Genomic DNA, 27,851 nt, shown 5'->3' with positions numbered 1-27,851 from the left:
AAAGATAAATTTTAAAAAATCACATTTACTATCACATCACAAAGAATAAAATACCTGGGAATAAAAAACCTAGCTAAGGAGGCAAAAGACCTATAATCAGAAAACTATAAGGTACTGATGAAAGAAATCAAAGATGAAACAAACAGATGGAGAGATATACCATGTTCTTGGATTGAAAGACTCAATATTGTGAAAATGACCATACTACCCAAGGCAATCTACAGATTCAATGCAAACCCTATCAATTACCAGTGGCATTTTTCACAGATTTAGAACAAAAAATCTTACAATTTGTATGGAAACACAAAAACCTTGAATAGCCAAAGCAATCTTGAGAAAGAAAAATGGAATTGGAGGAATCAGGCTCCCTGACTTCAGACTACCCTACAAACTTACAGTAATCAAAGCAGTGTGGTACTGGCACAAAAACAGAAATATAGATCAATGGAATAGGATAGAAAGCCCAGGGATGAACTCACGCACCTATGGTCACCTAATCTATGACAAAGGAGGCAATAATATACAACAAAGAAAAGAGAGTCTCTTCAATAAGTGGTGCTGGAAAACCATAATCCAAAAAGAAACATGTACCATAATGTTCATTGCAGCACTGTTTACAATAGCCAGGATGTGGAAGCAACCTAAATGCCCATCAACAAATGAATGGATAAAGAAGATGTGGCACATATATACAATGGAATATTAGCCATAAGAAAGAATGAAATTGAGTTATTTGTAATGAGGTGGACAGACCTAGAGTCTGTCATACAGAGCGAAGTAAGTCAGAAAGAGAAAAACAAATACCATATGCTAACTCATATATATGGAATCTAAAAAATATATCTATAATGGTACTGATGACCCCAGTGACAGGGCAAGAATAAAGATGCAGATGTAGAGAAGAGACTTGAGGACACAGGGTTGGCGGGGGGAGACAATGGGGATGCTGGGATGAAGTGAGAGAGTAACTTTGACATATATACACCACCAAATGTAAAATAGATAGCTCGTGGGAAGTTCCTGCATAACATAAGGAGACAAACTCGATGATGGGTGATGACAGAGGTCCAGGATAGGGAGGGTGGGAGGGAGTCGCAGAAGGGTGGGGATATGTGTATAAATACAGCTGATTCATTTTGGTATACCTCAAAAACTGGCACAGCAGTATAAAGCAATTATATTCCAATAAAGAGCTTAAAATTTTTTTTTTTTAAAAAGTGGTGCTGGAAAAACTGGACAGCTACATGTAAAAGAATGAAATTAGAACACCCCCTAACACCGTACACAAAAATAAACTCAAAATGGATGGAAGACCTAAATGTAAGGCCAGACACTATAAAACTCTTAGAGCAAAACATAGGCAGAGCACTCTTTGACATAAATCACAACAAGATCTTTTGTGATCCACCTCCTAGAGTAATGAAAATAAAAATAAAAATAAATAAATGACCTAATTAAACTTAAAAGCTTTTGTACAGCAAAGAAATCATAAACAAAACAAAAAAAACAACCCTGAGAATGGGAGAAAATATTTTCAAAAAAGCAACTAACAAGGGATTAATCTCTGAAATATGCAAACAGCTCCTGCAGCTCAGTATCAAAAAGCAAATAACACAATTAAAAATGGGCAGAAGATCTAAATAGACATTTCTCCAAAGAAGACATACAGATGGCCAAAAAGAACAGGAAAACATGCTCAACATCACTAATTATTAGAGAAATGCAAATCCAAACTACAATGAGGTATCATCTCATACTGGTCAGAATGGCCATCATCAGGAAATCTACAAATAATAAATGCTGGAGAGCGTGTAGAGAAAAGGGAACCCTTCTACACTGTTGCTGGGAATGTAAATTGGTACAGCCACTATGGAAAACAGTTTGGCGGTTCCTTAAAAACTAAAAATGGAGCTACCATATGACCCACCAATCCCACTCCTGGGCATATACTCAGAGAAAACCATAGTTCAAAAAAATACATGAACCCCAATGTTCATTGCAGCACTATTTACAAAAGCCAGGACATGGAAGCAATCTAAATGTCCATCAACAGAGAAATGTATAAAGAAGATGTGGTACATCTATACAATGGAATATTACTCAGCCATAAAAGAGAACAAGATAATGTCATTTATAGCAACATGGATGGACCTAGAGATTGTCATACTGAGTGAATTAAGTCAGACAGAGAAAGACAAATAGCATATCATATTGCTTACATGTGGAATCTAAAAAAATGGTACAAATGAACTTATTTACAAAACAGAAATAGAGTCCCAGATGTAGAAAACAAACTTATGGTTACCAACAGGGAAGGGGGGGTGGGAGGGATAAACTACAAGACTGGGATTGACATATATTCACTACTGTATATAAAATAGATAACTAATAGGAAACTACTGTATAGCAGAGCAAACTCTACTCAATACTCTGTAATGACCTATATAGGAAAAGAACCTAAAAAAAGAGTGGATATATGTATATGTGTAGCTGATTCACTCTGCTGTACAGCAGAAACTAATACAACATTGAAAATCAACTATAATCCAATAAAAATTAATTTTAAAAATATTCATCCTTCTCAAACTCTTCCAAACAATAGAAGAAGAGATACCACTTCCAATCTCTTTTTACAAAGATGGAATTACTGTAATACCAAAACCAGATAAGGACAGTACAAGAAGAGAAAATTATAGTCCAATATCCCTGAAAAACTTTGATGAAAAAATTGTCGACAAATATAAGCTAATGGAATCCAACAATACATTCAAAGAATCATACACATGGTCTAGTAGGTTTTATTCCAATGATGCAAGGATAGTCAAATCTGCAAATCAAGCCATGTGATATACCACTTAATAAAATGAGGGATGATAATCATATGATCTTCTGAAAAGATGCCCCAAAGCATTTAACATACATTCATGATAAAAACTCTCAAAAGACTGGCTATAGAAGGAATGTACCTCGGGCTTCCTAGGTGGCGCAGTGGTTAAGAAGGAATGTACCTCAACATAGTAAAGACCACATATAACAAGCCCACAGTTAACATTATATTCAACACTGAAAATCTGAAAGGTTTTCATCTAACATCAAGAAGAAAAAAAGAATGCCCCCTCTAGCCACTTTTATTCAATTGAAGTCCACAAGAGAGCAATTGGCAATAAAAGGAAATAAAAGGCATCCAAATTACAAAGAAGAAGTAAAATTCTATTTGCAGGTGACTATTATATGGAAAACTTTAAAGACTGCTCCAATAAACTGTTAGAACTAATAAACAAATTCAGTATAGTTGCAGGATACATAATCAATATAAAAAATCAGTTGCATTTCTATACACTAACAATGAAGTATCTAAAAAAGTAAATTAAGAAAACAATCCTATTTACAATTGCATCAAAAAGAATCAAATATTTGGGAATAAGTTTAACGAAGAATGTGAAAGATTTGTACACTGAAAACTGTAAGATATTGGTGAAAGAAACTGAAGAAGACACAAATGAATGGAAAGATACTCTCATGGATTGGAAGAAATTAATATTGTTCAAATGTCCTTACTAACCAAAACAATCTACAGATTCAATGAAAACCCTATCAAAATTCCAATGGCAATTTTCACCAAAAGAGAAAAAGCAATCCTAAAATTTGTACAGGACCACAAAAGACATAATAACCAAAGCAATGTTGAGAAAGAACATCTGGAGGCATTGTAAGACAAAAAATTCCTAGAAGAAAACAGGGAATAAGCTCCTTGACATTGGTCTAGGCAATGTTTTCTTGGATAAATTACAAAAGGACAGATAACAAAAACTAAGATAAACAAGAAGGACTACATTAAATTAAAGAGATTATTTACAGCACAGGAAACCATGAACAAAATGAAAACTCAATATATGGAATGGGAAAAATATTTGCAAATCATCTCTGATAGGGGGCTAATAACTGAAATATGTAAAGATCTCATACAACTTGGTAGAAAGGAAAATCAATTAAAAATTATTTTAAAATGAGGATCTAATAGATATCTTCCAAAGAAGACACACAAATGGCCAATAGTTACATGAAAAAGCACTCAACAGCACTAATCATCAGGGAAATGCAACCTCACACCTGTTAGAATGGTCATTATCAAAAAGAGAGGAGATAAGTGTTTGTGAGGATGTGGAGAAAAGGGAACACTAGCATACCATTGATGGGAATGTAAACTGAAGTGGCTGCGATGGTAAACTGTATGGAGATTTCTCAAAAAATTAAATAGAACTACTATATGATTAGTTCCATTTTCCACTCTTGGTATTTAACCAAAGGAAACAAAATCACTATCTCCAAAAGATACCTGCACCCCCATATTCACTGCAGCATATTTATAATAGCCAAGACTTAGTAACAACCTAAATGTCCATTGACAGACTGACAGATAGATGGGTAAAGAAAATATGATATAGTTATACACACACACCCACACACACACGCACACACGCATGCACACACACACAATGGCACGTTATTCAGTCAGAAAAATAAGGAAACTCTACCATTTGCAACAATATGATGGACCTTAAGGACATTATGCTAAATGAAATAAGTTAGAGAAAGAAGGTAAATAATGTCTTACCTCAATATATGTGGAATTAAAAAAAAAAACCTGAATTCATAGATACAGAGAACAGATTGGTGGTTGCCAGAGGTTTGGGCGTAGTGGGTTGCTGAAGTGAGTGAAGGTGGTGAAAAGGTACAAACTTCCAGTTTTAAGTAAAATAAGTCCTGGGGATGTAATTTACGGTATGGTGACTATAATTAACAATGTATTATACATTTGAAAGTTACTAAGAGAGTAAATCTTAAATGATCAGTTCATAAGGAAAAGAAATTTTTACCTATGTGTAGTGATAGATGTTAACTAACTTACTGTGGTAATCATTACACTGTATGTAGTTGCATCAATCATTATGAGGTACACCTAAAACTAATAAATACAATGTTATATGTCAATAGCTTCTCAATAAAAAAATTAAAAGTATTTTCAATAAACATTATTTATAATACATAATATTATATATTTATAATGTTCTTGGTTTTGTTTAGTTTCTTGAAACAAAGTTTTCTTTCGAAAGCAGCTCTTTGATGTTTGATAATCTGTATTCTGATTATTTTAAAATGTGTTATTTTAAAGTAAACATTACTGAGATTATAAAATCCCAAAAAAGATATGTTATACAGCACTCCGTTTATAGTTTAGGTTTAAAAACTTTATATGTATCTGTAAAATATAAATGTCTTTATCATTAAATATAAATTAACAAATATGCTGCTTGATAATTCTTCAGTTTTTTTAAACGAATGTCTTTAATTTTCTTCTTTTCTTTTTGTTTCTAAACGGAAGACTACATTGTAACCTTAAAAATAGCATAAAGTGAGGATTACTCAGTTTATTTTTAGCATCTGAGGCTATGACTGGCCATTAATCCTTTCCCTAGTTCAAAATTTAATACATCATAAAGACATAACCATAGATTCGTTTTCATTTTTCAAGTAACTAGAAGGAAACTTAAGAGAGTATGTAAGCCCACTGATCTCATTTTACAGATAAAAAACTGAAGATTTTTGAGATTAAGCTACTTAATGAAACAGATTCCATTTCATGAATCAGTTTAATTTTTTTCTCATCAGACTTTGATGGGGAGATGGAAATGTCATTAATGGTTCTTTTAAGGCAGACTCAAGTCCTGTCTGAATCATAGCAAAGACACTTAAGGGAGGTCATGGAGATAAAATCTGTGAAGAACATCTCTATCTCACTAAAAGTATATCCACACAGATATTAGACAGTGGTTTTTGTCTCCATACATATCTTTTAATCACTTTTAGCCACTTTTGGTGGCTTCTGACATCCTATGGCCCATGTGAATGAAGGCTGTGGACAAGTGGGACCATTAATTGCTCCTTCCTGGCTTTAAGCAAGGGGAGGTTTCCAAAGTGTGGCTCAATACACAGAAAGCCCTTTAGTAGGAGACCACGTGGGTGTCAGTATTTAGCACGTCTGCTTCCTCCGTGGAGAGATTAGCCCCCTCTAAGGTACAGAGTTCACTTAGGATGCCAGTGGTCTAGATATCCTACGACTTGCAGCCTTGGTTGCCAAGAGCCTTTACCCCTTGTCTAATACCCAACTCCCACTTCTGAACAACCACTGCTGAGCTAAACAATGGTGCCCTGGGCCCAGGGTGACATACTATTTTCATTTTCACCATCTCCCTTTTCACGTGTGCATTGAGAGTAAGCCCTCTCATACCTCCTCACACAGTGCAGAAAGAAAAGCCATGCCTGTGGCTCATAAAACAAAATCTCAAGCCAGTGTATTTAATATAGTATTGTAAGGTGCATAAACACAGCCATCATCCTATATTCCCCTCCACAGTTGAATACGTGAACAAGTAGACGTCTTCTGCATACACCCAGCACGACTGTGAGCATCAGCAGCACTGCACCATCCCTCACAGCACAGTCTCCCTTTCTGACACGGGTCTGTGGAATTAGGAAGATACGAGTTGTTTTCTCTTCCGTGTCTTACAAAGATACTCTTAATTTCTCAGTTTCTTAATACCATTTCCTCCTTTTTTTCTTTGCCTTTTTTTTGTCTCTTCAGATCCATCTCTAATCACCTTTCCTTTTCTTTCTATTTGACAAATATAATCTAATGTCTGAAAATATGAGTCTAAAATATTTAGATTCAAAATAGTTTTAATATAGTGGTGATTATGGTTTCCTCTTCTATGTTTTTAGCTATAATAAGTTATGAAACCAATAACAAATATGAAATTAAGAACTGTCTTGGACAGAGGATATACTCTGCAGCAGAGGATACTGTTTTCTCTTCCATATCTCACATAGATGTTCTTAATTTCTCAGTTCCTTAATACCTTCTCCTCCTCCTCTCTTTTCCCTTTTTTCTAACACTAATTCATCTCTAAACACCTTGCCCTATGTAATATGAAGTATCATCTAAATAAAAATATTTCAATCTAATGTATATTTTAACATAATTATGATTATGATTTTATTTTCTATGTTTTCAGTGATAATACATATTGAAACAAATAACAAATATGAAATTAAGAACCAACTTGGACAGAGAATTTACTTTGCAGCAGAGGATACTGATTGCTGTACCCGATATTACTGTGGGGGTTTTAGGCCTTTTACCATGAGGATTCTTGATCTTATAGGCCGAGAAGTCATAACTCTGGAGAGACCACTAAGGTTTAACTGGTGTTGTATTCCCTGTTGCCTTCAGGAGGTCAGTGAGCAATTACCTGTGTACTTTGTAAAGTAGTTCAGCAAGAATTTTTACCCTTTCAGTGAACCTACAGATCCAAATGAGATTTAAAGGAAAAGTGGTCCACAAGCTACAGTTTCATGCTTGAGAGTAAACTGTAGGAAGGAAGGCAGGTGGAAAAGACTGAGGAGTAAGTCCCATGTCCCTGAGCAGTGTGCCCCTTGGGGGTGAGATCACAGATATCAGAGACTAGACTTCTTGATCTTTGGGGAGAGCTGAGAAGGTAGGGCACCTAGGTCAATTCCCTCACCTAAAATGACGGCCTGGCCAAAGCTAGAGGAGAGTCCCACAGAGAATATCCTCAAGTGCCAGCCCAGAGGCAAGTGGGCAAAAGAGTGAGGAAAAGAACAGATGTGTTCACCTCATAATTTTAGCCAACCTACAAGGAGCAAACCTAGGAGAGGCTCCCTCTGAGAAATCTCAACTCCCGTGTTTTTCAATCCTCCATTCGAAAAAAAAGGTACCACGAGGGTGAGTCAAAAATTATCCGCACTCTGGCTGTAGAAAGTTTTGATTCACCCTCGTATATGTGAGTCCCTGTAATAGGGACATGCGAGTTGTGAGCACCTTCAGTTCCATAAAGACCAGGTGTCTCTTTCACAGTACTTGACAGCCCTCTGATAGAGAACATGGATCTCAGGGGAGACGCCAGGGCACAGAGTGTTTACAGGAAGTCAGCCTCTGCCTGCATCTCCAGTGGCCTGAGACCAGCGCTGCCTGGGTCACTCAGTCATCCATGCGGGGAGCTGTGAGAGCAGGGCAGACAGAGACACAAGCACATAGAGATCTGATGTCTAATACTGCACTTATTTTGAAAGGATAACTGAAGTTGTTCATACTGAATTATTTTGTTTTCCATGTCAGTAGGTTAGGTATAATATCTATCACAAGAGTATCTGAGGAAAACCAGAATTTGATGGAATATTCTCTACAATTTACAGAGCACGTTAACCTACATTATATTATTGATCTTAGTCCTAGGAAGTCTTCAGTTACAATGAGCATACTGGGATGCTCTCAACATGGCCCAACTATACAACAGAACAAAGATTCTAGGCCCCATTTTCTTTCCGTCCTAGCACTATTGCCACTCACATTTGAAAATTGCCCCAGTGATCAGAGCTCTGTCTATACATCTAAACCACTGTTTTTTAAGAAGTTTAAGGAAAGAGCTCTTAATAATTTAGACATTTTTCTTAAGTGTGAAAATTTTAAAATGTACGAGACCAAAAGAGCAGTGTTTCAGAGTGGATACTGTGCATGCAGCCTCCCCTCATTTGTGTCTCATCTCTTCCACTTTGTAGCTCGGGAATCTGATACAAGTTAATTAACCTCTCTGTTCCTTAGTTATGTCCTCTATAAATGGGAATAGAACCAACCTTCTAAGAATGTACTGTGAATTAAGTGGTGCATAAAACAATATCTTGCCCTTACAAAGTGAGCAAAGGACCTGAATAGACGTTTTTCCAAGGAAGATATACAAATGGCCAACACATATATGAAAAGGTACTCAACATCACTAATCATCAGAACTGCAAATCAAAACCACATTGACACATCACATCGCACCTGTTAGAATGGCTCTTTTTAAAAGAAACACTCTTGTTAGGAATGTAAATTGGTACAACCATTATAGAAAACAGTATGGAGTTTCCTCAGATAATTGAAAAGAGGACAACTATATGATCTAGTAATACTACTTTTGTGTAAATATCCAACAGATATCAAATCAGGCTTTCGAAGATTCTGTATTCCATGTTAATTACAGCATTATTCACAACTGTCATGATATGGAGACAACCTAAGTGTCTGTTGAAAGATGAATGGATAAAGAATAAATATATAAGATCTAGATAGATAGATGGATCACATTTACATACATATCTATAAATACACACACAATTGAATATTATTCAGCCAAAAAAAGGGAAAAAATCCTGCCATTGTGATAATACGCATATACCTCGAGCATGTTATGCTATTCAAAATAGGCCAGACAGAGAAATACAAATACAGTATGGTATCACTTAAATGTGAAGATTAAAAAAAAACCTAACTCTTAGAAACAGAGATTAGAATGGTCGTTACAAGAGACTGAGGGGTGGGGAAAATGGGGAGAGATTTGGGTCATCAGTGCAAAATTTCAGTTATGAAGTAAGTTCTAGGGATCTGATGTATATAATGATGACTATAGTTAACAGTATTACAGCTGACTCTTGAACAACATGGGTTTAAACTTCACAGGTCTACTTACACATGGATCTCTTTCAATAAATACCTGCTACAGTACTACAGTACTACCCAATCTGTGGTTGGTTGAATCTGCAGATGTAGAACCTTGGATATGGAGGGCCAGCTGAAAAGGCAGATTTTTGACTGTACGGGGTGGGGTGGGGAGGTTGCGGGGGAGGGTCAGGGGAGTCAGTGCTCCTAACCCCTGCATTGTTCAAGAGTCAACTGTATACTGTATACTTGAAATTTGCTAAGAGTAGACTTCAATTATTCACAGACAAAATAGTGACTATATGAGGTAATGGATGTGTGAACTTGATCGTGGTAATCATTTCACAATGTATGTGTATATCAAATCATCACACAGTACACCTTAAATATATTACAATGTATTTGTTAACTGGAGCTCAGCAGACTTGGTAAAACAGAATATACCGATGAGAGCTCTTATTAAACATGTGATGACAGTGATGATGATGATGATGATGATATATTACATTTATTCTTTTGCTTTTTCAGATAGAAATCCATGCTCCTCCTGGCATACCAATAGGCTATGTTACTGAGATCAGGCATCCGTTTCTGCCAAAGTTTAGAATTCAAAATGAAAATAGAAAGGATATACTAAGAATTATTGGTCCATGTTGTATGTGCAGCTGTTTTGGAGATGTTGATTTTGAGGTATGAGATGTGATAATTTTTATAAGATAAGATTGGCTCTTCTAATGTAAGTATAATTTTGTAAGATGTTACAAATATATTAATAAACATTTGTATACTAATCTCAAGAGGAAAGTAATGTGCTTATATATTTAACTTGGGTTAGAGAGGTGGTTTTTGCTCTTATTAAACATCAAGGTTAATTATAAATGTGAAAAAAGAAAAAACATAGTCAAATAAATATAATAAGCAAAACATCTAAAATTTAAGCATAGTGTTTTCTGTATGGAGGTACTATATATTATTCATTTAAGTTAGAATGCTAACATTGTCATCAGAGTCTGATTGCCAAAGCATATGTTCCGTCCTTAGTCTGAAACACAGGCTGCCAGTGCTCTAGGCCCTCTTCAAAAGCTCTGATATCTTTGGGTTCCTATAAAAAGCCCAATTATGCAAAGAGAATTTTAACAAAGATAATGTAAGAGGTACTACCCAATTATGCTTCTTTATGGTCTCTCCTTTGTCTTTGCGTTAAATTGATCTCTATAAACCATAATATATCAATGTATTTACTATATAGAGGAATTTCATCACAGCAATTTTCCAAACAGATGAGGCCTAGCCCCACAGTCCAAAGTATTTAGTTGCAAATGTTTAAAGGTTGAGACATTTTATAACTTAATCTTGATATCATCATTCTCTTGGAAAATCATAAACTAGACTCTTTCATTTCCATAGAAGGGGCCAAATTCTCCTAACACTGAGCAGGGCTGCCCCTTTATGATAAGATGTGGGAACTCTGCCACTGTCCCCTGACTTCCAAAGGTTTTCCATTAACGAGCATCTTTCTTTTACATTATCCACCTGGCTTCCCTAGTCACATAGTTTTTAATTCCTCTGTTAGACTGGCTATGAAGATGAATCACTCCCCTCATAGACTTCAGAGTCTAATAAAAGAGAAGGGGTAATTCTAAGAAAACACATGTAATGTAAAGAGATTTTATAAAGCTCTTTTATAGGAATATACATATATATATATATATATAATGTGTGTATAATATGTATGTATAATAAATTTATATAAAGGTATATAAATAATAATAACTCTCCATGTAGAGGATGGCATATCGAAGATACAGAGGAATGGAAAGACAGTTATTCACTTATGGAATAATATTAACAAAAGTTTAGGCAACATATATTCTGTTTGGGGAAGCTGGTTAAAACACTTTACAGAATCCATTATATGTAAGGAGTAAACTTCTCCCCTATACTTCTAAAATGACACTAACTAGGTACCATCTTTCAAAGAATGAGAAATACTCACTTGGATCAATTTCTTATGGAAAGTTTGATACCTTAAAGCAGAATTTATCAGTATGAGGGACACTGTGGAACATGGACTCCATCACGGTTTCAGCTGTCATGGGACCTTGGAGTAGAAAAGAGATATACCCTGAACTTGAAGGAGCAGATGTCATTCTGAAGGAGAAAATAATTCAGATATGTTATAAGTGCATTGAGTGGACCTGATTCATGGATTTGATCTGTGTTAAGAGGGAAGAAAGTCTGGAGATGATTCTGATGTCTGATGTTTGAGAAACTGAATGAATAATGTTCCACTGGCCAAATTAAGAACATTGGAGGAGAAATAGTTGATCTGTGGAAAGCTAATGATTTGTATTTGTGTCATGCTGGATTTTAGGTATGTATAGGAAAAGGTTGGGGAGTTTTCAGCATACACATGGTAGTTAAAGCCATGAGAAGATTATCCCAGTGGTGAGTAGAAGAAAGCCAAGTAGACTTTCTATCCCATGGAGATGATAGCGAAATCTGTCTTCTTCCAGGACTCTTGGTGGGGGGAAAATATGCCTACATGAAACTGATACCCAATACATCCCCTGTCTATGACTTTGAAATCTGATTTCATACCAATGTTTTGGCTCAGGAATTTAAAAACACAGAAATTGATCTTAAGTGGCAATACAGATGGCACAATTGAATGCAAGAGCATACTAGAAGATTTTCAGCAAGGGCACCTCTGTTCCTACAGAACAAGCCTAACTTCATATTGGCAGATTCAAAAATTACATTCGGCTCTAGGAACTAATCCACCAGCAACAAGTTGCATTTTAGAACAGTCTGTAATCAATCATGTAAGAAATACCTAAATAACATTAAAGAGGGTAAAGGAGAAACAAAGAAGGTCACAAGAGAAGACTGAGACAGAAGGATTTGAAAACAAGCCAAAGAATCTCTAGAAATAAGGAACAGTTATTGATTTAAAAAAAGCAAACAAAAAACAAAACAAAAAAACCTCACTAGAAAGGTTAAGCTGAAAATTCAATATAGGTAAAGAGAGAATTGAACTGGATGATCTATATGAGGAAAATAAAGAGGAGGTGAGAAAAAGACATAAATTTAAAGAGACAAAAATAATTGAAGAGACATGGAGCTAAAATAAACTGTTTTTCCATATACCAAAGAGGAGATAGAAAGACAAGACAGAGAATGTGCTGAAATAATATTCAAAGAGATAAATAGCTAAGAGTCTTGCAGATTTGATGCCAGAAATACTTAGATTTAGAAACTTTCAGGAGTTCTGATAAGAAAAAGAAATGACAACCAGAACAGCTTGGATAAATTGCCAATTGCAAACTAAAAAGAGAAATCTAAAATCAGCGAGTGGGAGGGGAGAAATTATCTCTATTTTAATATGTAATTCCTTATTCATTAGAGATTTTTAGCATTTTACTCTAGGTTTACTGGCTACTTGCATTTGCTTGTATCACTTTGTTTATTAACGTCTATTTATCTGAGTGGGTTTTTCTGTCAGTTCATACAAATAATTTCTGTATTAGAAACATTTATTCTCCATCTATCCTCTGATTTACAAGTATTTTCAACAAGTATTCCACTTTATGTTTACACACACACACACACACACACACACACACAGAGCAAGAGAGCCTTATGAGGGTGAGTCAAAAATTAACCTCACTCTGGCTGTAGAATTTATAGAAGTTTAATATAATCAGAGTGCGGATAATTTTTGACTCACGTGTGTGTGTGTGTGTGTGTGTGTGTGTGCGTGCGCGCACGCGTGCGTGTATGTGTCTGCCTGTGTCTGTGTGTTTGCCATACAGAAATTTTAAATCTATATGGTCAGTTATGTCTATTTTCATAGCTTCTGATTCTTTTGCCCTAATTTTGAAGGTGCTCTCCAAACCTTATATTTTATCTACTATTTTTTAAATCTTTAACTCACTTGGAAATGTATTAGTACAAGATAGGAGTAAACTTTCTTTCAATGGCTAAACAGTATGTCATCAGAATTTATAAACTATTCATTCCTTGCTAAATTAAAATACCACCCTTACCATACATTAAATTCCCACAAATAATGAAATCTATTTCTAGAGTCTCTGCTCTGTTGAATGGACCTAACAATCTCTTTTTACAACAGTGCCTTATGATATGATTATGGTGACTTAATGATATGTCCTCTGCCAAGTCATACCAAAATGATCACTCAATATTCTTTTATCATATTTTCTTGCTATTATCTAATGTTTCCCCCACATGAATATTAAAGTCTTTTAATTTTTCATAAGTTAGAATCTAATCAGCATCATGTGAGATCTGCTTATCAATTTTTAAATTAATATATTTATGGTGCTAAATCAGATCCATCCAAGAAGTAGTATGTCTTTTAATTTACTCATATCTTGTGTTATATTCTTCATAAGACCATATAGGTTTCTTCACATAGAAACTTTGAGTTTTTATTGTTTATCTGTAATTTATGCCACAACACTGTTAAAAACTAATATTTATATTTTGAAGTGCTTATTATTAATTGTGAGAAAAGCTGTTTATTTTTCTTCTTTTTTTAATCCAGTCATATGACAATATTATTATAATATTAAATTTAGGTGTTTCTGCTTTATTTACTTAATTTTCCTAGGTGTAAAATCACAATTCAAATGATATTATGGTAACTCTTCTAATATTTCTATATCAGTTGGCTCATTTTTTTTCCAGCATTCCTACAGATCAAAAATTATAATGATGACAATAGTGAGAATAACTACCAATTTGATTATTTCAGTTGAAACAGTAGCAAATATTATACTTTAGAAATGTACTGCTATTGTCTTTCATACCATTTTTCTATTCCTATGTTGCCTAGCACAGGAATCGGCATTTTTTTTTTTTTGGGTAGAGGGGCAGAAAGAATATATTTAAGGTTTTGTGAGCTATATGGTCATTGTCACAACTACTCAGTTCTGCTATTATAGCATGAAAGTAGCCATAGACAATACATAAGTGAAACAATATATTTGTGTGCTAATAAACCTTTATTTAAAAAACAGAAGGCAGACAGATGGATTCAATGATCATTATTTCCTAACTCCTGACTGAGATTTTTATCAGAAATTACTTAGCTTCTTAAAAGTCAGAACATCGTAATGATCAAGAGTATAGACTCTGGAGCCAGAATGCTTGGTTTGAAACCCATCTCCATGATTTCTTATCTGTGTAATGTGGACAAATTACCTTATCTTTCTTTATTTCAATTTTTTCATATAAACATTGCATATACTAATAGTACGTATTATGTAAGGTTGTTGTTGGCATTAAACTACATAAGAAATGTAAAGAATTTGTACACCATGATCGTACCAAATGTTATATAATTTATTAGTCAGTAATAAAATATCTTTTCAGCAATCATTGATGTGGTCATTTGTTTATAATTTATCATTCTTAAGCTCTTTATTGGAATATAATTGATTTACACTCTTGTACCAGCTTATGAGGTACACCAAAGTCAATCAGCTGTATTTATACACATATCCCCACATCCCCTCCCTCCTGTGACTCCCCCCCACCCTCCCCGACCCAGGCCTCTAAGGCATCACCCATCGACTTGATCTCCCTTTGTTATACAGCAACTTCCCACTGGCTATTTTACACTTGGTAGTATATATATGTTTATGCTACTCTCTCAATTCATCCCAGCTTCCCCTTCACCTCCCACCCCCCAAATCCCATGTCCTCCAGTCCATTCTCTGCATCTGGATCCTTACTCTTGTCCTGTCACTGGGTTCATCAGTACCCTTTTTTTTTTTTTTAGATTCTGTATATATGAGTTAGCATACAGTATTTGTTTTTCTCTTTCTGGCTTACTTCACTCTGTATGACAGATTCAAGTTCTATCCACCTCATTACATATAGCTCCATTTCATTCTTTTTATGGCTGAGTAATATTCCATTGTACATATATGCCACATCTTCCAGATCCATTCATTTGTTGATGGGCATTTTGGTTGCTTCCATGTCCTGGCTATTGTAAATAGTGCTGCAATAAACATTATGGTACATGTTTCTTTTCAGATTATGGTCTTCTCTGGGTATATGGGCAGGAGTGGGATTGCTGGATCATATGGTAGCTCTATTTTTAGTTTTTTAAGGAATCTCCAAATTGTTTTCCATAGTGGCTGTACCAACTTACATTCCCACCAACAGTGCAGGAGAGTTCCCTTTACTCCACATCCTCTCCAACATTTGTTGTTTCTAGATTTTTTGATGATGGCAATTCTGACTGGTGTGAGATGATACCTCATTGTGGCTTTAACTTGCATTTCTCTCATGATTAGTGATGTTGAGCATCTTTTCATGTGTTTGTTGGCCACCTGTATGTCTTCTTTGGAGAAATGTCTATTTAGGTCTTCTCCCCATTTGTGGATTGGGTTATTTGCTTTTTTGGTATTAAGCTTCATGAGTTGCTTGTATATTTTAGAGATTAATCCTTTGTCCGTTGCTTCACTGGGAAGTATTTTTTCCCATTCTGAGGGTTGCCTTCTTGTCTTGTTTATGGTTTCTTTCGCTGTGCAAAAGCTTTTAAGTTTGATTAGGTCCCATTTGTTTATTCTTGACTTTATTTCCATCATTCTAGGAGGTGGGTCAAAAAGGATCTTGCTTTGGTGTATGTCATAGAGTGTTCTGCCTGTTTTCCTCTAGGAGTTTTATAGTGTCTGGCCTTACATTTAGTTTGAGTTTATTTTTGTGTATGGTGTTAGGAAGTGTTCTAATTTCATTCTTTTACATGTAGCTGTCCAACTTTCCCAGCACCACTTATTGAAGAGGCTGTCTTTTTTCCATTGTATATTCTTGCCTCCTTTGTCAAAGATAAGGGGCCCATATGTGCTTGGGCTTACCTCTGAGTTCTCTATTCTGTTCTATTGAACTTCCTTTCTACTTTTGTGCCAGTACCATACAGTCTTGATCACTATGGCCTTGTAGTATAGTTTGAAGTCAGGAGGCCTAATTCCACCAGCTCCTTCTTTCCTTCTCAAGATTGCTTTGGCTATTCAGGGTCTTTTGCATTTCCATACAAATCGTTATGGTTTCTTGTTCTAGTTTTGTGAAAAATGCCATTGGTAATTTGATAGGTAGTGTGCTGAATCTGTAAATTGCTTTGGATAGTATACTCATTTTCACAATGTTGATTCTTCCAATCCAAGAACATGGTATGTCCCTCCATCTGTTTATGTCATCTTTGATTTCTTTCATCTGTGTCTTAAAGTTTTCTGCATACAGGTCTTTTGCCTCCTTAGGAAGGTTTATTCCTAGGTATTTTATTCTTTTTGTTGCAATGGTAAATGGGAGAGTTTCCTTAATTTCTCTTTCTGCTCTTTTGTTGTTAGTGTATAGGAATGCAAGAGATTTCTGTGCATTAATTTTGTATCCTGCTACTTTACTAAATTCATCAATTAGTGCTAGCAGTTTTCTGGTAGAGGCTTTAGGGTTTTCTATGTATAACATCATGTCATCTGCAAAGACTGACAATTTTACTTCTTCTTTTCCAATTTGGATTCCTTTTATTTTCTTCTCTGATTGCTGTGGCTAAAACTTCCAACACTATGTTGAATAATAGTGGTGAGAGTGGACACCCTTGTCTTGTTCCTGTTCTTAGAGGGAATTCTTTCAGTTTTTCACCATTTAAAATGATGTTGGCTTTTGGTTTCTCATATATGGCTTTTATTATCTTGAGGTAATTTCCTTCTATGCCCATTTTTTGGAGAGTTTTTGTCATAAATGGATGTTGAATTTTGTCAAAAGATTTTCCTGCATCTATTGAGATTATCACACGGTTTTTATCCTTCACTTTGTTGATATGATATATCACGTTGATTGATTTGCATACATTGAAGAATCCTTGCATCCCAGGGATAAACCCCAGTTGATCATGGTGTATGATTTTTTTAATGTGCTGTTGGATTCTGTTAGCTAGTATTTTGTTGAGGATTTTGCATCTATATTCATCAGTGATATTGGCCTGTAATTTTCTTTTTTTGTGACATCTTTGCCTGGTTTTGCTATCAGGGTGATGGTGGCCTTGTAGAATGAGTTTGAGAGTGTTCCTCCTTCTGCTATATTTTGGAAGAGTTTGAGAAGCATAGGTGTTATCTCTTCTCTAAATGTTTGACAGAATTCACCTGTGAATCCATCTGGCCCTGGGCTTTTGTGTGTTGGGAGATTTTTAATCACAGTCTTAATTTCTGTACTTGTGATTGGTCTGTTCATAGTTTCTATTTCTCCCTGGTTCAGTCTTGGAAGATTGTAGTTTTCTAAGAATTTATTCATTTCTTCTAGGTTATCCAATTTATTTGCATACAGTTGCTTGTAGTAGTCTCTCATGATGAGTTGTATTTCTGAGGTGTCCATTGTTACTTCTCCTTTTTCATTTCTAATTTTGTTGATTTGCATCTTCTCCCTTTTTTTCCTGATGAGTCTGGCTAATGGTTTGTCAATTTTGTTTATCTTCTCAAAGAACCAGCTTTTAGTTTCATTAATCTTTGCTATTGTTTCCTTCCTTTCTTTTTCATTTGTTTCTGATCTGATCTTTATGATTTCTTTCCTTCTGCTCGCTTTGGGGTTTCTTCGTTCTTCTTTCTCTAATTGTTTTAGGTGTAAGGATAGGTTGTTTATTCAAGATTTTTCTTGTTTCTTGAGATAGGACTGTATTGCTATAAACTTCCCTCTTAGAACTGCTTTTGCTGCATCCCAAAGGCTTTGGGTTGTTGTGTTTTCATTGTCATTTGTTTCTAGATATTTTTTGATTTCCTCTTTGATTTCTTTAATGATTTCTTGGTTGTTTAATATCATATTGTTTAGCCTCCATGTGTTTGTACTTTTTAGTTTTTTTCCTGTAATTCATATCTAGTCTCATAGCATTGTGGTCAGAGAAGATGCTTGATATGATTTCAATTTTCTTGAATTTACCAAGGCTTGATTTGTGACCCAAGATGTGATCTATCCTGGAAAATGTTCTGTGTGCACTTGAGAAGAAAGTGTATTCTGTCGTTTTTGGATGGAATGTCCTATAAATATCTGTTAAGTGAAGATGGTCTAATGTGTCATTTAAAGCTTGTGTGTCCTTATTTATTTTCTGTTTGGATGATCTGTCCATTGATGTAAGTGGGGTGTTCAAGTCTCCTACTATTATTGTGTTACTGTCGATGTCCCCTTTTATGGCTGTTAGCATTTGCCTTATGTATTGAGGTGCTCCTATGTTGAGGGCATAGATATTTACAATTGTTATATGTTCTTCTTGGATGGGTTCCTTGATTGTTATGTAGTGTCCTTCCTTGTCTCCTGTAATAGTCTTTAAAGTCTAATTTGTCTGATATGAGTATTGCTACTCCAGCTTTCTTTTGACTTCCATTTGCATGGAATATCTTTTTCCATCCCTTTCCTTTCAGTCTATAAGTATCCCTTGGTCTGAAGTGGGTTTCTTGTAGGCAGCATAAAGAAGGGTCTTGTTGTTGTATCCATTCAGCCAGTCTGTGTCTTTTGGTTGGAGCATTTAATCCACTTACATTTAAGGTGATTATTGACATGTGTGTTCTTATTACCTTTGTCTTAATTGTTTTGGGTTTGTTTTTGTAGGTCTTTTCCTTCTCTTGTATTTTCTACTTAGAAAAGTTACTTTAGCACTTGTTGTAAGGCTGGTTTGGTGGTGCTGAATTCTCTTAACTTTTGCTTGTCTGGAAAGCTTTTGATTTCTCCCTCAAATCTGAATGAGATTCTTGTTGGGTAGAGTATTCTTGGCTGTAGGTTTTTCTCTTTCAGGACTTTCAGTATATCCTCCCCTTCCCTTCTGGCCTGCAGAGTTTCTGCAGAAAAGTCAGCTGTTATCCTTATGGGTTTTCCCCTATATGTTATTTGTTGCTTTTCTCTTGCTGTTTTTAATAGCTTTTCTTTGTGTTTAATTGTCATTAATTTGATTAATATGTGCCTTGGTGTATTTCTCCTTGGGTTTATTCTGTATGGGATTCTCTGTGCTTCTTGGACATGGTTATTTCCTTTCCCATGTTGGGGAAGTTTTCCACTATAACCTCTTCAAATATTTTCCCAGACCGTTTCTTTTTTTCTTCTTCTTCTGGGATGCCTATGGTTCGAATGTTGGTGCACTTAATGTTGTCACCAAGATCTCTGAGACTGTCTTCCATTCTTTTTTTTCTTTTTTCTTTTTCCTGCTCTGTGGCAGTTATTTCCCCCATTCTATCTTCCAACTTACTTATTCATTCTTCTGCCTCAGTTGTTCTGCTGTTTATAGCATCTAGATTATTTTTAATTTCAGTTATTTTGTTGTCCATTACTGTTCATTTGTTCTTTGTTTCTTTTGCGTCCTTATTAACTGTTTCTTGTATTTTCTGTATTTTCTTATCGAGATTTTGTATCATCTTTTCTATCAGTACTCTGAATTCCTTTTCAGGCAATTTTCCTATTTCCTCTTCATTTATTTGGTCTTGTGGGTTTTTTTCCTCCTCCTTTGCCTGCATGGTGTTTCTCTGTTTTCTCATAGTAGTCCAAACTTCAGAGGTTGCTTGTCCTGGTTATGTCGGGATCTTTGCAGTCCTTTCTGGTGTCCAAGGTCATTTGCTGGTGTTCCGCAGGTTCTCTGTGGGAATTATTGCGTCTTTTCATGTATTCCTGACGCATCTGTGGAGAGGGATGCATTCCACGTCCTTCTACTTCGCAGTCATCTTTCCTGGAAGTGCAGTCTTAACTCCAGCCTTCCTTTTAATAATAATAAAGGACTGAGTCTAGAAACTGTTCAGTCAGAAAGCCTCTATGGTATTTCAGCTGGTTTAGCAGTTTGTGAAAGGTTATGATAAAGGATACAGATGAACACCCAGTGGAAGAGATGCATAGGGCAAGGTATGGGGGAGGGGCACAGAGCAGCCATGCCCTCTCCATTCCCCAAATTCTGCCCACATCTCCACGTGTTCACTGACCTGGAAGTTCCAATTTATCATTTTTAAAGTATTTTACACTTTATTACGGTATCTTCTTTTGATACTTACCTAGGTTTATGCGCTAGTGTTCCATTTGGATTTTTTTTTCATTTAAATATACATTGTGATTTATAGTTTTCTTTTTAGAAGATATTTATAAAATATTGGCATTAAATTTATGGATTTATAAATTTAATTCAAATATAGTATACAAAAATGCTATTTTTTATGCATAATTCTGATACAAAATGTATGTGGTATTTTTTTTTTCCTCATATGAAACAGTTATCCTATTCTCTGGACACTAACTGCATGTGCAAATCAACTCAATTCTGACACTAGCTAATTGGAATTGATACAGACCCCACAGCTTAAGGGCTCAGTTTCACTAAACTGCCCCTACTTCAGATACTAATCACAGGCCTCAAACCTCCTGTTTCTGACCTACTGGCTATATATCAGGGATACCCACAACCCCTTCCTCAGGTTGAACAATTTGCTAGGATAATCACACCACTCAGAAACATACTTTACTCATGTTTACAGGGTTTTATAAGGGATTTTAAAAGACACAGATGAACAAGAAGATGAAGAAGTATATAGGGCAAGGCCTGGAAGGGCCCTGAATACAGCTTTTGTGTCCATGGAGTTATGCTATACCACCCTCCCAGCACATAGATGTGTTCACCAACCTGGAAGGTCTCCAAACACCATTGTTTAGAGTATTTATGGAGATTTCACTGCATAGGCATGATTTATTATATCACTGGCCATTGGCGATTAAGTCAATCTCTAGCTCCTGTCTCCTCCCCAGAGATCAAGACAGGGGCTCAGGGTGCCAAGTTTCTAATTATTGCTTGAACTTTGTGGTGACCAGCCCCCATCCTGAAGCTATCAGGGGTCCACAGCCACCAGTCATCTCATTAGCCTACAAAACTTTTATCACTTAGGAGATTCCAAAAGTTTAAGCATCTGTGTGCCAGGAACCTAGGATAAAGACCACATATTATCACAAAAGACTCTCCTGTTATCCCTATCAGTCAGAAAGCTACAAGAGTTTTAGTGCTCTATGTCAGGAACCAGGGACAAAAAAACTAAATATGTATTTCTTCTTGTGTCACAAGTACTAATTAATTACTTCAGGGTTGAGATAACTTTATTATAAAAATTTCTCTTTTTAAAAGTTTATCTAGAATTTAGCTAAAAATTACCTGGTCCTAGTAAGTTTTCAGTTGGAAGTCATTACTCATATTTTTGATGCTTTTCATTAAAAAATATTATAATTTTTATTTCTTACATGAATTTTGATACAGTTTAAAATTTCCTGCTATAGGAATCAAGAAGGGGAAATGTTAATATCTAATAGTAAGATTATGGTGGCAGGTAAGTAATCTTCTGTATTTTTTAAGCTTTCAAATATTTCAAAAATTTAAAATAAATTTTTAAAAGATTTCTTTACTAGCTGCATATGCTTAAATGACAGCTATCAGCATATAAAAAATGAAGGTATGCAAGAGATTTGTATAAATCTGTTTTGCCACAATAGAATTACATAACATGTAACCCCTAAAGCTCAGTGGCTTAAAAAATAGGCATTTATTCTCATGCTTATGGGTCTGCAAGTGAGCACAGTCTAGGGGATATACCTAGGCTCAGACAGATGGCTCTGATTTAGGCTGCCATTTGGTCTCACATCTGCTCCAGGTATGTTTGTCCTGGAGCTGTAGCAAAAGCAGCTGCCTGGATCATGCTTTACTAGTGGTGATCACTGGAGAGCAAGACCAAGCCCAAACCACTCAGCCATGTTTAAGATCTCTGTTTGTGTCACATCCACTAATACTCCATTGGTCAAACAAGGCACATGGCCAAGCCTAATTTCAATGTGCAGGAAAGTATACTGGGCTTACAAAGAGAGGGGATTGAAATGACTGTCTGATGAACAGTAACCCATGCTATCACAGTGTTCATATTAGAAGTTTACTTCAGGTTTTTAAAGAACTTAACCACCCACATCTAAATAAAATGAGTCAACTCTTTCTAGTTTCCCCACATTTGTGTAGCTGGTGCCAACCTGAGCTAGGTCTTCAAAGGTTGTTGCCAGCACGTGTGGCACCTTGTGCACATCTGAAAAGGACACTTCCCTTCCTGATTTGACACAACTCTGGCTATACATACCCTGGCAAGTTTGGGCTACATTCAGCCCCCACATGCCCACTTGGCGAGGTACATTTCTCTGGCTATAAGCTGTTCAACTCTTCATCATGGCCCTTGGCTTTCCTCAGGCAGAACTATAAAACTAGAAAATTTTTATTGGAGCTTTTTTGTTTCATATACTTCCTCTTTTGTTGTCCCCCATCCCCTCCTGTTGTCTATTCTTATCCCAAGCTTTGAGCTGGAGCATCCCATCAAGTTACTTATTGGTTACGTTACTTCACTCAAAACTGCCAGTCCTCTTTTCCAGGCTCTTGGCATTTCACATTTTCCTACTGACAGCGGGTTATAATGGGGCCTCCCATCACCTTTAAACATTTGGTCTACGTCAACTCTTTGCTCTTGTATTAAAGCACAACTCAGATGGGAGTTTCATCTACTACCTTCCTGATGGCTTCTGGAAATTTCATCAAAGAAACATTTCATTCATTTCATGGCTGTATCTTTTCCTGCTTAACTTTTATTTGTGATCAATTCAACTCATTTATTATTGTCTATCTTAATGTAAAATAAAAAATATTAAATATTTTAGCAAAGCTACTTTCATATAAGTTCTCTATAGCAAAGAAAGTTTCCTCATTTATGTAGAAATACATATGGGAATCTATATGCATCTAATGAGTGATATAATTTTCAAAGTTTGTTATGGCACATAATTTTAATAGTGTTCATTTTATTCCAGTTTTGGAGGTAGTTTTATTATTAGTTTTCTAGAATTCTTTAAGACTGTCTCCTTTATGTCAATTTAGATTAACTCTCTTGATGGAAAAAATGTGCTTGGCAAGATTTCCAAGCAGTTTACTGGGATCGTGAGAGAGATATGTACAAATTACAGTAACTTTGGCATCCAGTTCCCTTCAGACGTTGATGTGAAAACGAAAGCTGTGGTGCTTGGCGCATGTTTCCTCATTGTAAGTTTATTCTTGCTAATTTTGGGTATAAGTGGTTTCTCTAGTATCATTCTGAAATGATTTATTAAATTTCACATTTTAAAAATGACCTTAAATTCATAGGTTTTATTCAACGGGGTCTCATTTAATCTTCACTCTGAAATTCGATTTTCTCCTGATACTGTGAATTCACAGGTGACTAGTTATTTCTGGAAAGTCAACTCAATTTCACATGTCAGTATATGGACCTTATGTGTTAAGGAAAGGCCCTGGTCTCTGGGGCTTGTATTAAAAAATCAGATTGGTGCTTTGGGGAATAGTTTGAATATGGGTTTAACATGGCATAAAACTCAGTGAAACACAGAGATTTCCTCTGAATTCACTAGGAAATTAATACACTCTTGCATTAGATGATTAATTACAAGAGTGTAATCTGCAATAAGAGTATATATATCAAGCCATTAGATAGAATTGCCAATTTAGAGGAAATACATAGGATAGAGCAATGATCCTGAACTTGTCTTCACATTAAATCACCCAAGGAGATTTCAGAAACCCCAAGTACCAGTTCAATTAAGTCAGAAGCTCAGCATCAGAGCTTTGTAAAACTCCCCAGATGATTCCACATGTAGCCAGGGTCAAAGACATCTGGGACAGGGCAACGATTTTCAATCTTACCTGCACAGTAGAAACACCTGGGTAGCTTTCACACTCCCTATGTCAAGACTGCAACCAGATCTAGTAAACCAAAATCTCTGGAAGTGGGACCAAGTCTTTAAGCTGATTAGGGCTCCCAGGTGATTCCAATTTACAAACAAGATTTGGAATCATTAGATAAATATCTTATGGGGATTCATTCATTTGGGGGTGCAATCAGAAAAAACTAAAAGGCAAGAGGATATATAGCAAAGAGGACCCAGTTCTTTCAACAAATAAATGTCAAGGAAGATAAAAAGATAAAAATAAAATGAAAAAAGGAGAGAGACATCAATCTTACCTAGCTTGTAGACCATGTTTGGATATTGATTTGGACAGATCAATGTAAAAACACATTAACAAAGCATTCAGGGAAATGATGATATTAATGAATTATTACAGCTTTTTAAAATCTCTGATGATGACATACTGGTTATATCAAAGAAAACACATCTTTTATAGGCAAATCCTGAAGTACTTCAGTATAAAATGGTATGATATCAGGGTTTGCTTATAAATAATAAAGGTGAGGGCAGGGGGATCTAAGAGATGGAATAATTGCTGAACCAAGACTGGTCATGTTAATAATTACTGAAGCTGGGTAAGGGGTCTTTAGGGCTTTGTTATGCAATTCTGTCTAATTTGGGATATGCTTAATATTGTCTATATTAAATTTTAATATAACCAGAGTTCTATGTAAAAATTGTGTTTCCAATAAGGTTCATGTCACATAAAATGCAAAATCTAACCTTCACCTTGAGGAAATGGTTCAACCAGAGGCAGGATAATTGAAAGATGCTATGTTTTAGGGAAGAGAGGCAATCTGTGGTGTTTGGCTAAATGGTTAATGAGACTTAGGGTGGTGGTGGGATTATTAGGAAATGACTTCAGCCTTCCTCTAAAGGATTTCTGAGGTGCATTCCGACTTGTGAGATGGCTGTCATTCTTATGGAAAAAAATCTTCCATTAAAGACTAAGCAACATTTTGTAAAGATTGGTAATTCATTGAAAATTGTTTTGTTAATTGGTTAGTTTTAAATTAGATATAAATAGAATAGTTATAAATCCAAAGTTGAGAAATATAAATCCTGGTGTCTATGTGAAAAATGAATTTGAGAGGTAAAACTACAATAGTGTATTTACAGGGCTTCCATGGTGGTACAGTGGTTAAGAATCCACCTGCCAATGCAGGGGACATGGGTTTGAGCCCTGGTCCGGGAAGATCCTATATGCTGCAGAGCAACTAAGCCTGTGTACCACAGCTACTGAGCCTGTGCTCTAGAGCCCAAGAGCCACAACTACTGAGCCCGTGGGCTGCAACTACTGAAGCCCATGCACCTAGAGCCTGTGCTCTGCAACAAGAGGAGCCACTGCAATAAGTCCGTGCACCACAATGAAGAGTAGCCTCCATTTGCCACAACTAGAGAAAGCCCACATGCAGCAACAAAGACCCAACACAGCCAAAAATTAAATAAATAAACAAATAAATAAATAAATACCAGTGTAATTACAGGTGACTTGCACTAAGGATGAAATTATTTCTATTGAAGGGACAGAGGAAAATAATAGATGTGAGAGAAATAAATTCCATAGGATTTGGCTAAGGTCATAGGGGATGGGATCTGAATAGACACTGATGGACTGGAACAAGCTGGAAAACACAGTGAGCAAATTTGGAAGACAAACCATGAAAGTGACACAAAAATTTCTAAGGTGCATTCTGACTCTTGAGATGGCTATCATTCTTATGGAAAAAAATCTAAAAATTGTACACACAACTCTAGTCACAAGCTATATTGCTAGACAAAGACTACAAAAAGTTGAGGAAGGAAAACTCAAAGAAGATTCCAAGGGAGACTAGAAAAAGTAAAATATAGAGAAATTACCAAAGAGTAATTAAATTCATGCAGGTATCAACAAATGAATGAAAAATAGGATTTAATTGCTATTCAAATGGAAAGCTGAAGGTAGAACTTATGTGGCTATAGACTTGACCGAGATTTATTTTTTACAGTTAATTTTTCTTGTTTAACAGATGTATCACTATGTTTCATCAGACCCCTTAGCATTTCTGCATCAGAGAATTCTCCATGTTTTACTGCTGAAAATTCATATCTGTATTTTTTTTAATTTAGGATTTCATGTTTTATGAAAACACTGGATGCACTAAGCTTTTGACACTAGGATTGTGGTAGCAATCTCACAAAAGTCTCAGAAAATTTGCTGTCTATACTGATGGGGACTATAAAAAGGAAAACTCAGTGTTTCTTCCTTGAAAGTCATTATACTATATGTGAAATAATCTGAGATGCCTGTAGTCCAGGTATGTGATTTCACTTCAAAACTATATAGTTTATTTTCTGTTCACTGGCTTATAAATGTTTTTACACTTTTTCTTTGAACGTTCATTTGAAAGAAATTATTTTGACTTTTTACCTTTAGACGTGAATCTTCTTATGAAAAACTGTTTTGAATTATAGTCTGTTTTTTTCCATTTTATAGCAAAAATTAAAGACTATTAGAGTAATTACAATATAAAATATACTTAATTATATCTAGTTTTTTTCACATGTAACAACTAATGTTATTCTGCAAATACTGTATACTCAAAAGTTAACACTACCATATATTAAATATCCTTTATAATTATGTTTAAATAATACTTAATATACATATTATCAAGGAAAACTAAAATCTGTATTTGCCTTATATGCAGGCATCCACTCTATATAAACTTCATCTATAATCTAACCTGTTACTACAAATAAGACTTATTAACAGGAATATAAATTACCAATTTTTGATTGTCTTCAGTAAACCAAGAGAGATATGACTCTATTCCAAAGAAGGATACATTTTAAAGTCTCACTCACTCTAAAACTAGGATATTGTTACAATTTTTGGAGTAGTTTTTAATATGGAATTATTACCTCATATATTCTATCATTCATAGAACATAGTAGTTAATATATCTAGTAACACCTATGAGATCACTCTAGGTGTTAATAGACATATTCCTTCACAGAGCATAAACTTCAATAATGGTCTATTATTATTTATATCAATACCAATAATCAAATAACTGAAAAATCCTTGATATATTTCTTTGCATATTTGCTAGTTTTAAAAAAACTATGATTAATTAATTCAGGTGGTACTCTGAACCCTGTACATTTACCTCTCATTCCCTTTTAAATTACTTTTAAAAGGAGCAAAAGCACGTGATACCATGAGTAATATTGATACTGGTACTAGAAACTAGGATTTCTATCTGTCAGAAAGAGGAATTTTTATAACCCTGTTTTGTAAAGAAACTTGAATCAAGTGAGAGGAGATGTCCAACTCACAGTTTACTTCATGGAAAGGAAAAGTGTGCTTAGGAAATAAGAGCTTGGGGAAGAGACTTGTCATCCTCAGCAGAACTCCAACACCACTAGCACCTCATGTTGAGAACATTGGGAGGGCAGAGGAGCTTCAGGAAAAGTAACGTCTAGACTGCCTTTCATTAGCCTACATAAT

At 35.4% G+C, this 27,851-nt stretch overlaps 1 protein-coding gene across 1 annotated transcript in view; it reads left to right on the top strand.

Moving 5' to 3' along the window:
* LOC130854962 (phospholipid scramblase 2-like) overlaps positions 1–26,527 on the top strand; it is a 51,855-nt gene extending 25,328 nt beyond the window's left edge. Inside the window, exons 5-8 of the mRNA XM_057737793.1 lie at positions 7,074–7,294; positions 10,085–10,246; positions 23,496–23,657; positions 26,468–26,527. Coding sequence (XP_057593776.1) covers positions 7,074–7,294; positions 10,085–10,246; positions 23,496–23,657; positions 26,468–26,527 — 605 coding nt within the window. The remainder of the gene's footprint in view (positions 1–7,073; positions 7,295–10,084; positions 10,247–23,495; positions 23,658–26,467) is intronic.
* The last annotated feature ends 1,324 nt before the right edge of the window (positions 26,528–27,851 follow it).

Source organism: Hippopotamus amphibius, chromosome 6, assembly GCF_030028045.1.
Source record: "Hippopotamus amphibius kiboko isolate mHipAmp2 chromosome 6, mHipAmp2.hap2, whole genome shotgun sequence".
NCBI classification, from domain to species: Eukaryota; Metazoa; Chordata; class Mammalia; order Artiodactyla; family Hippopotamidae; genus Hippopotamus; species Hippopotamus amphibius.
The sequence above is the reverse complement of the archived record's forward strand: the minus strand, read 5'-3'. Positions and strand labels throughout refer to the sequence as shown.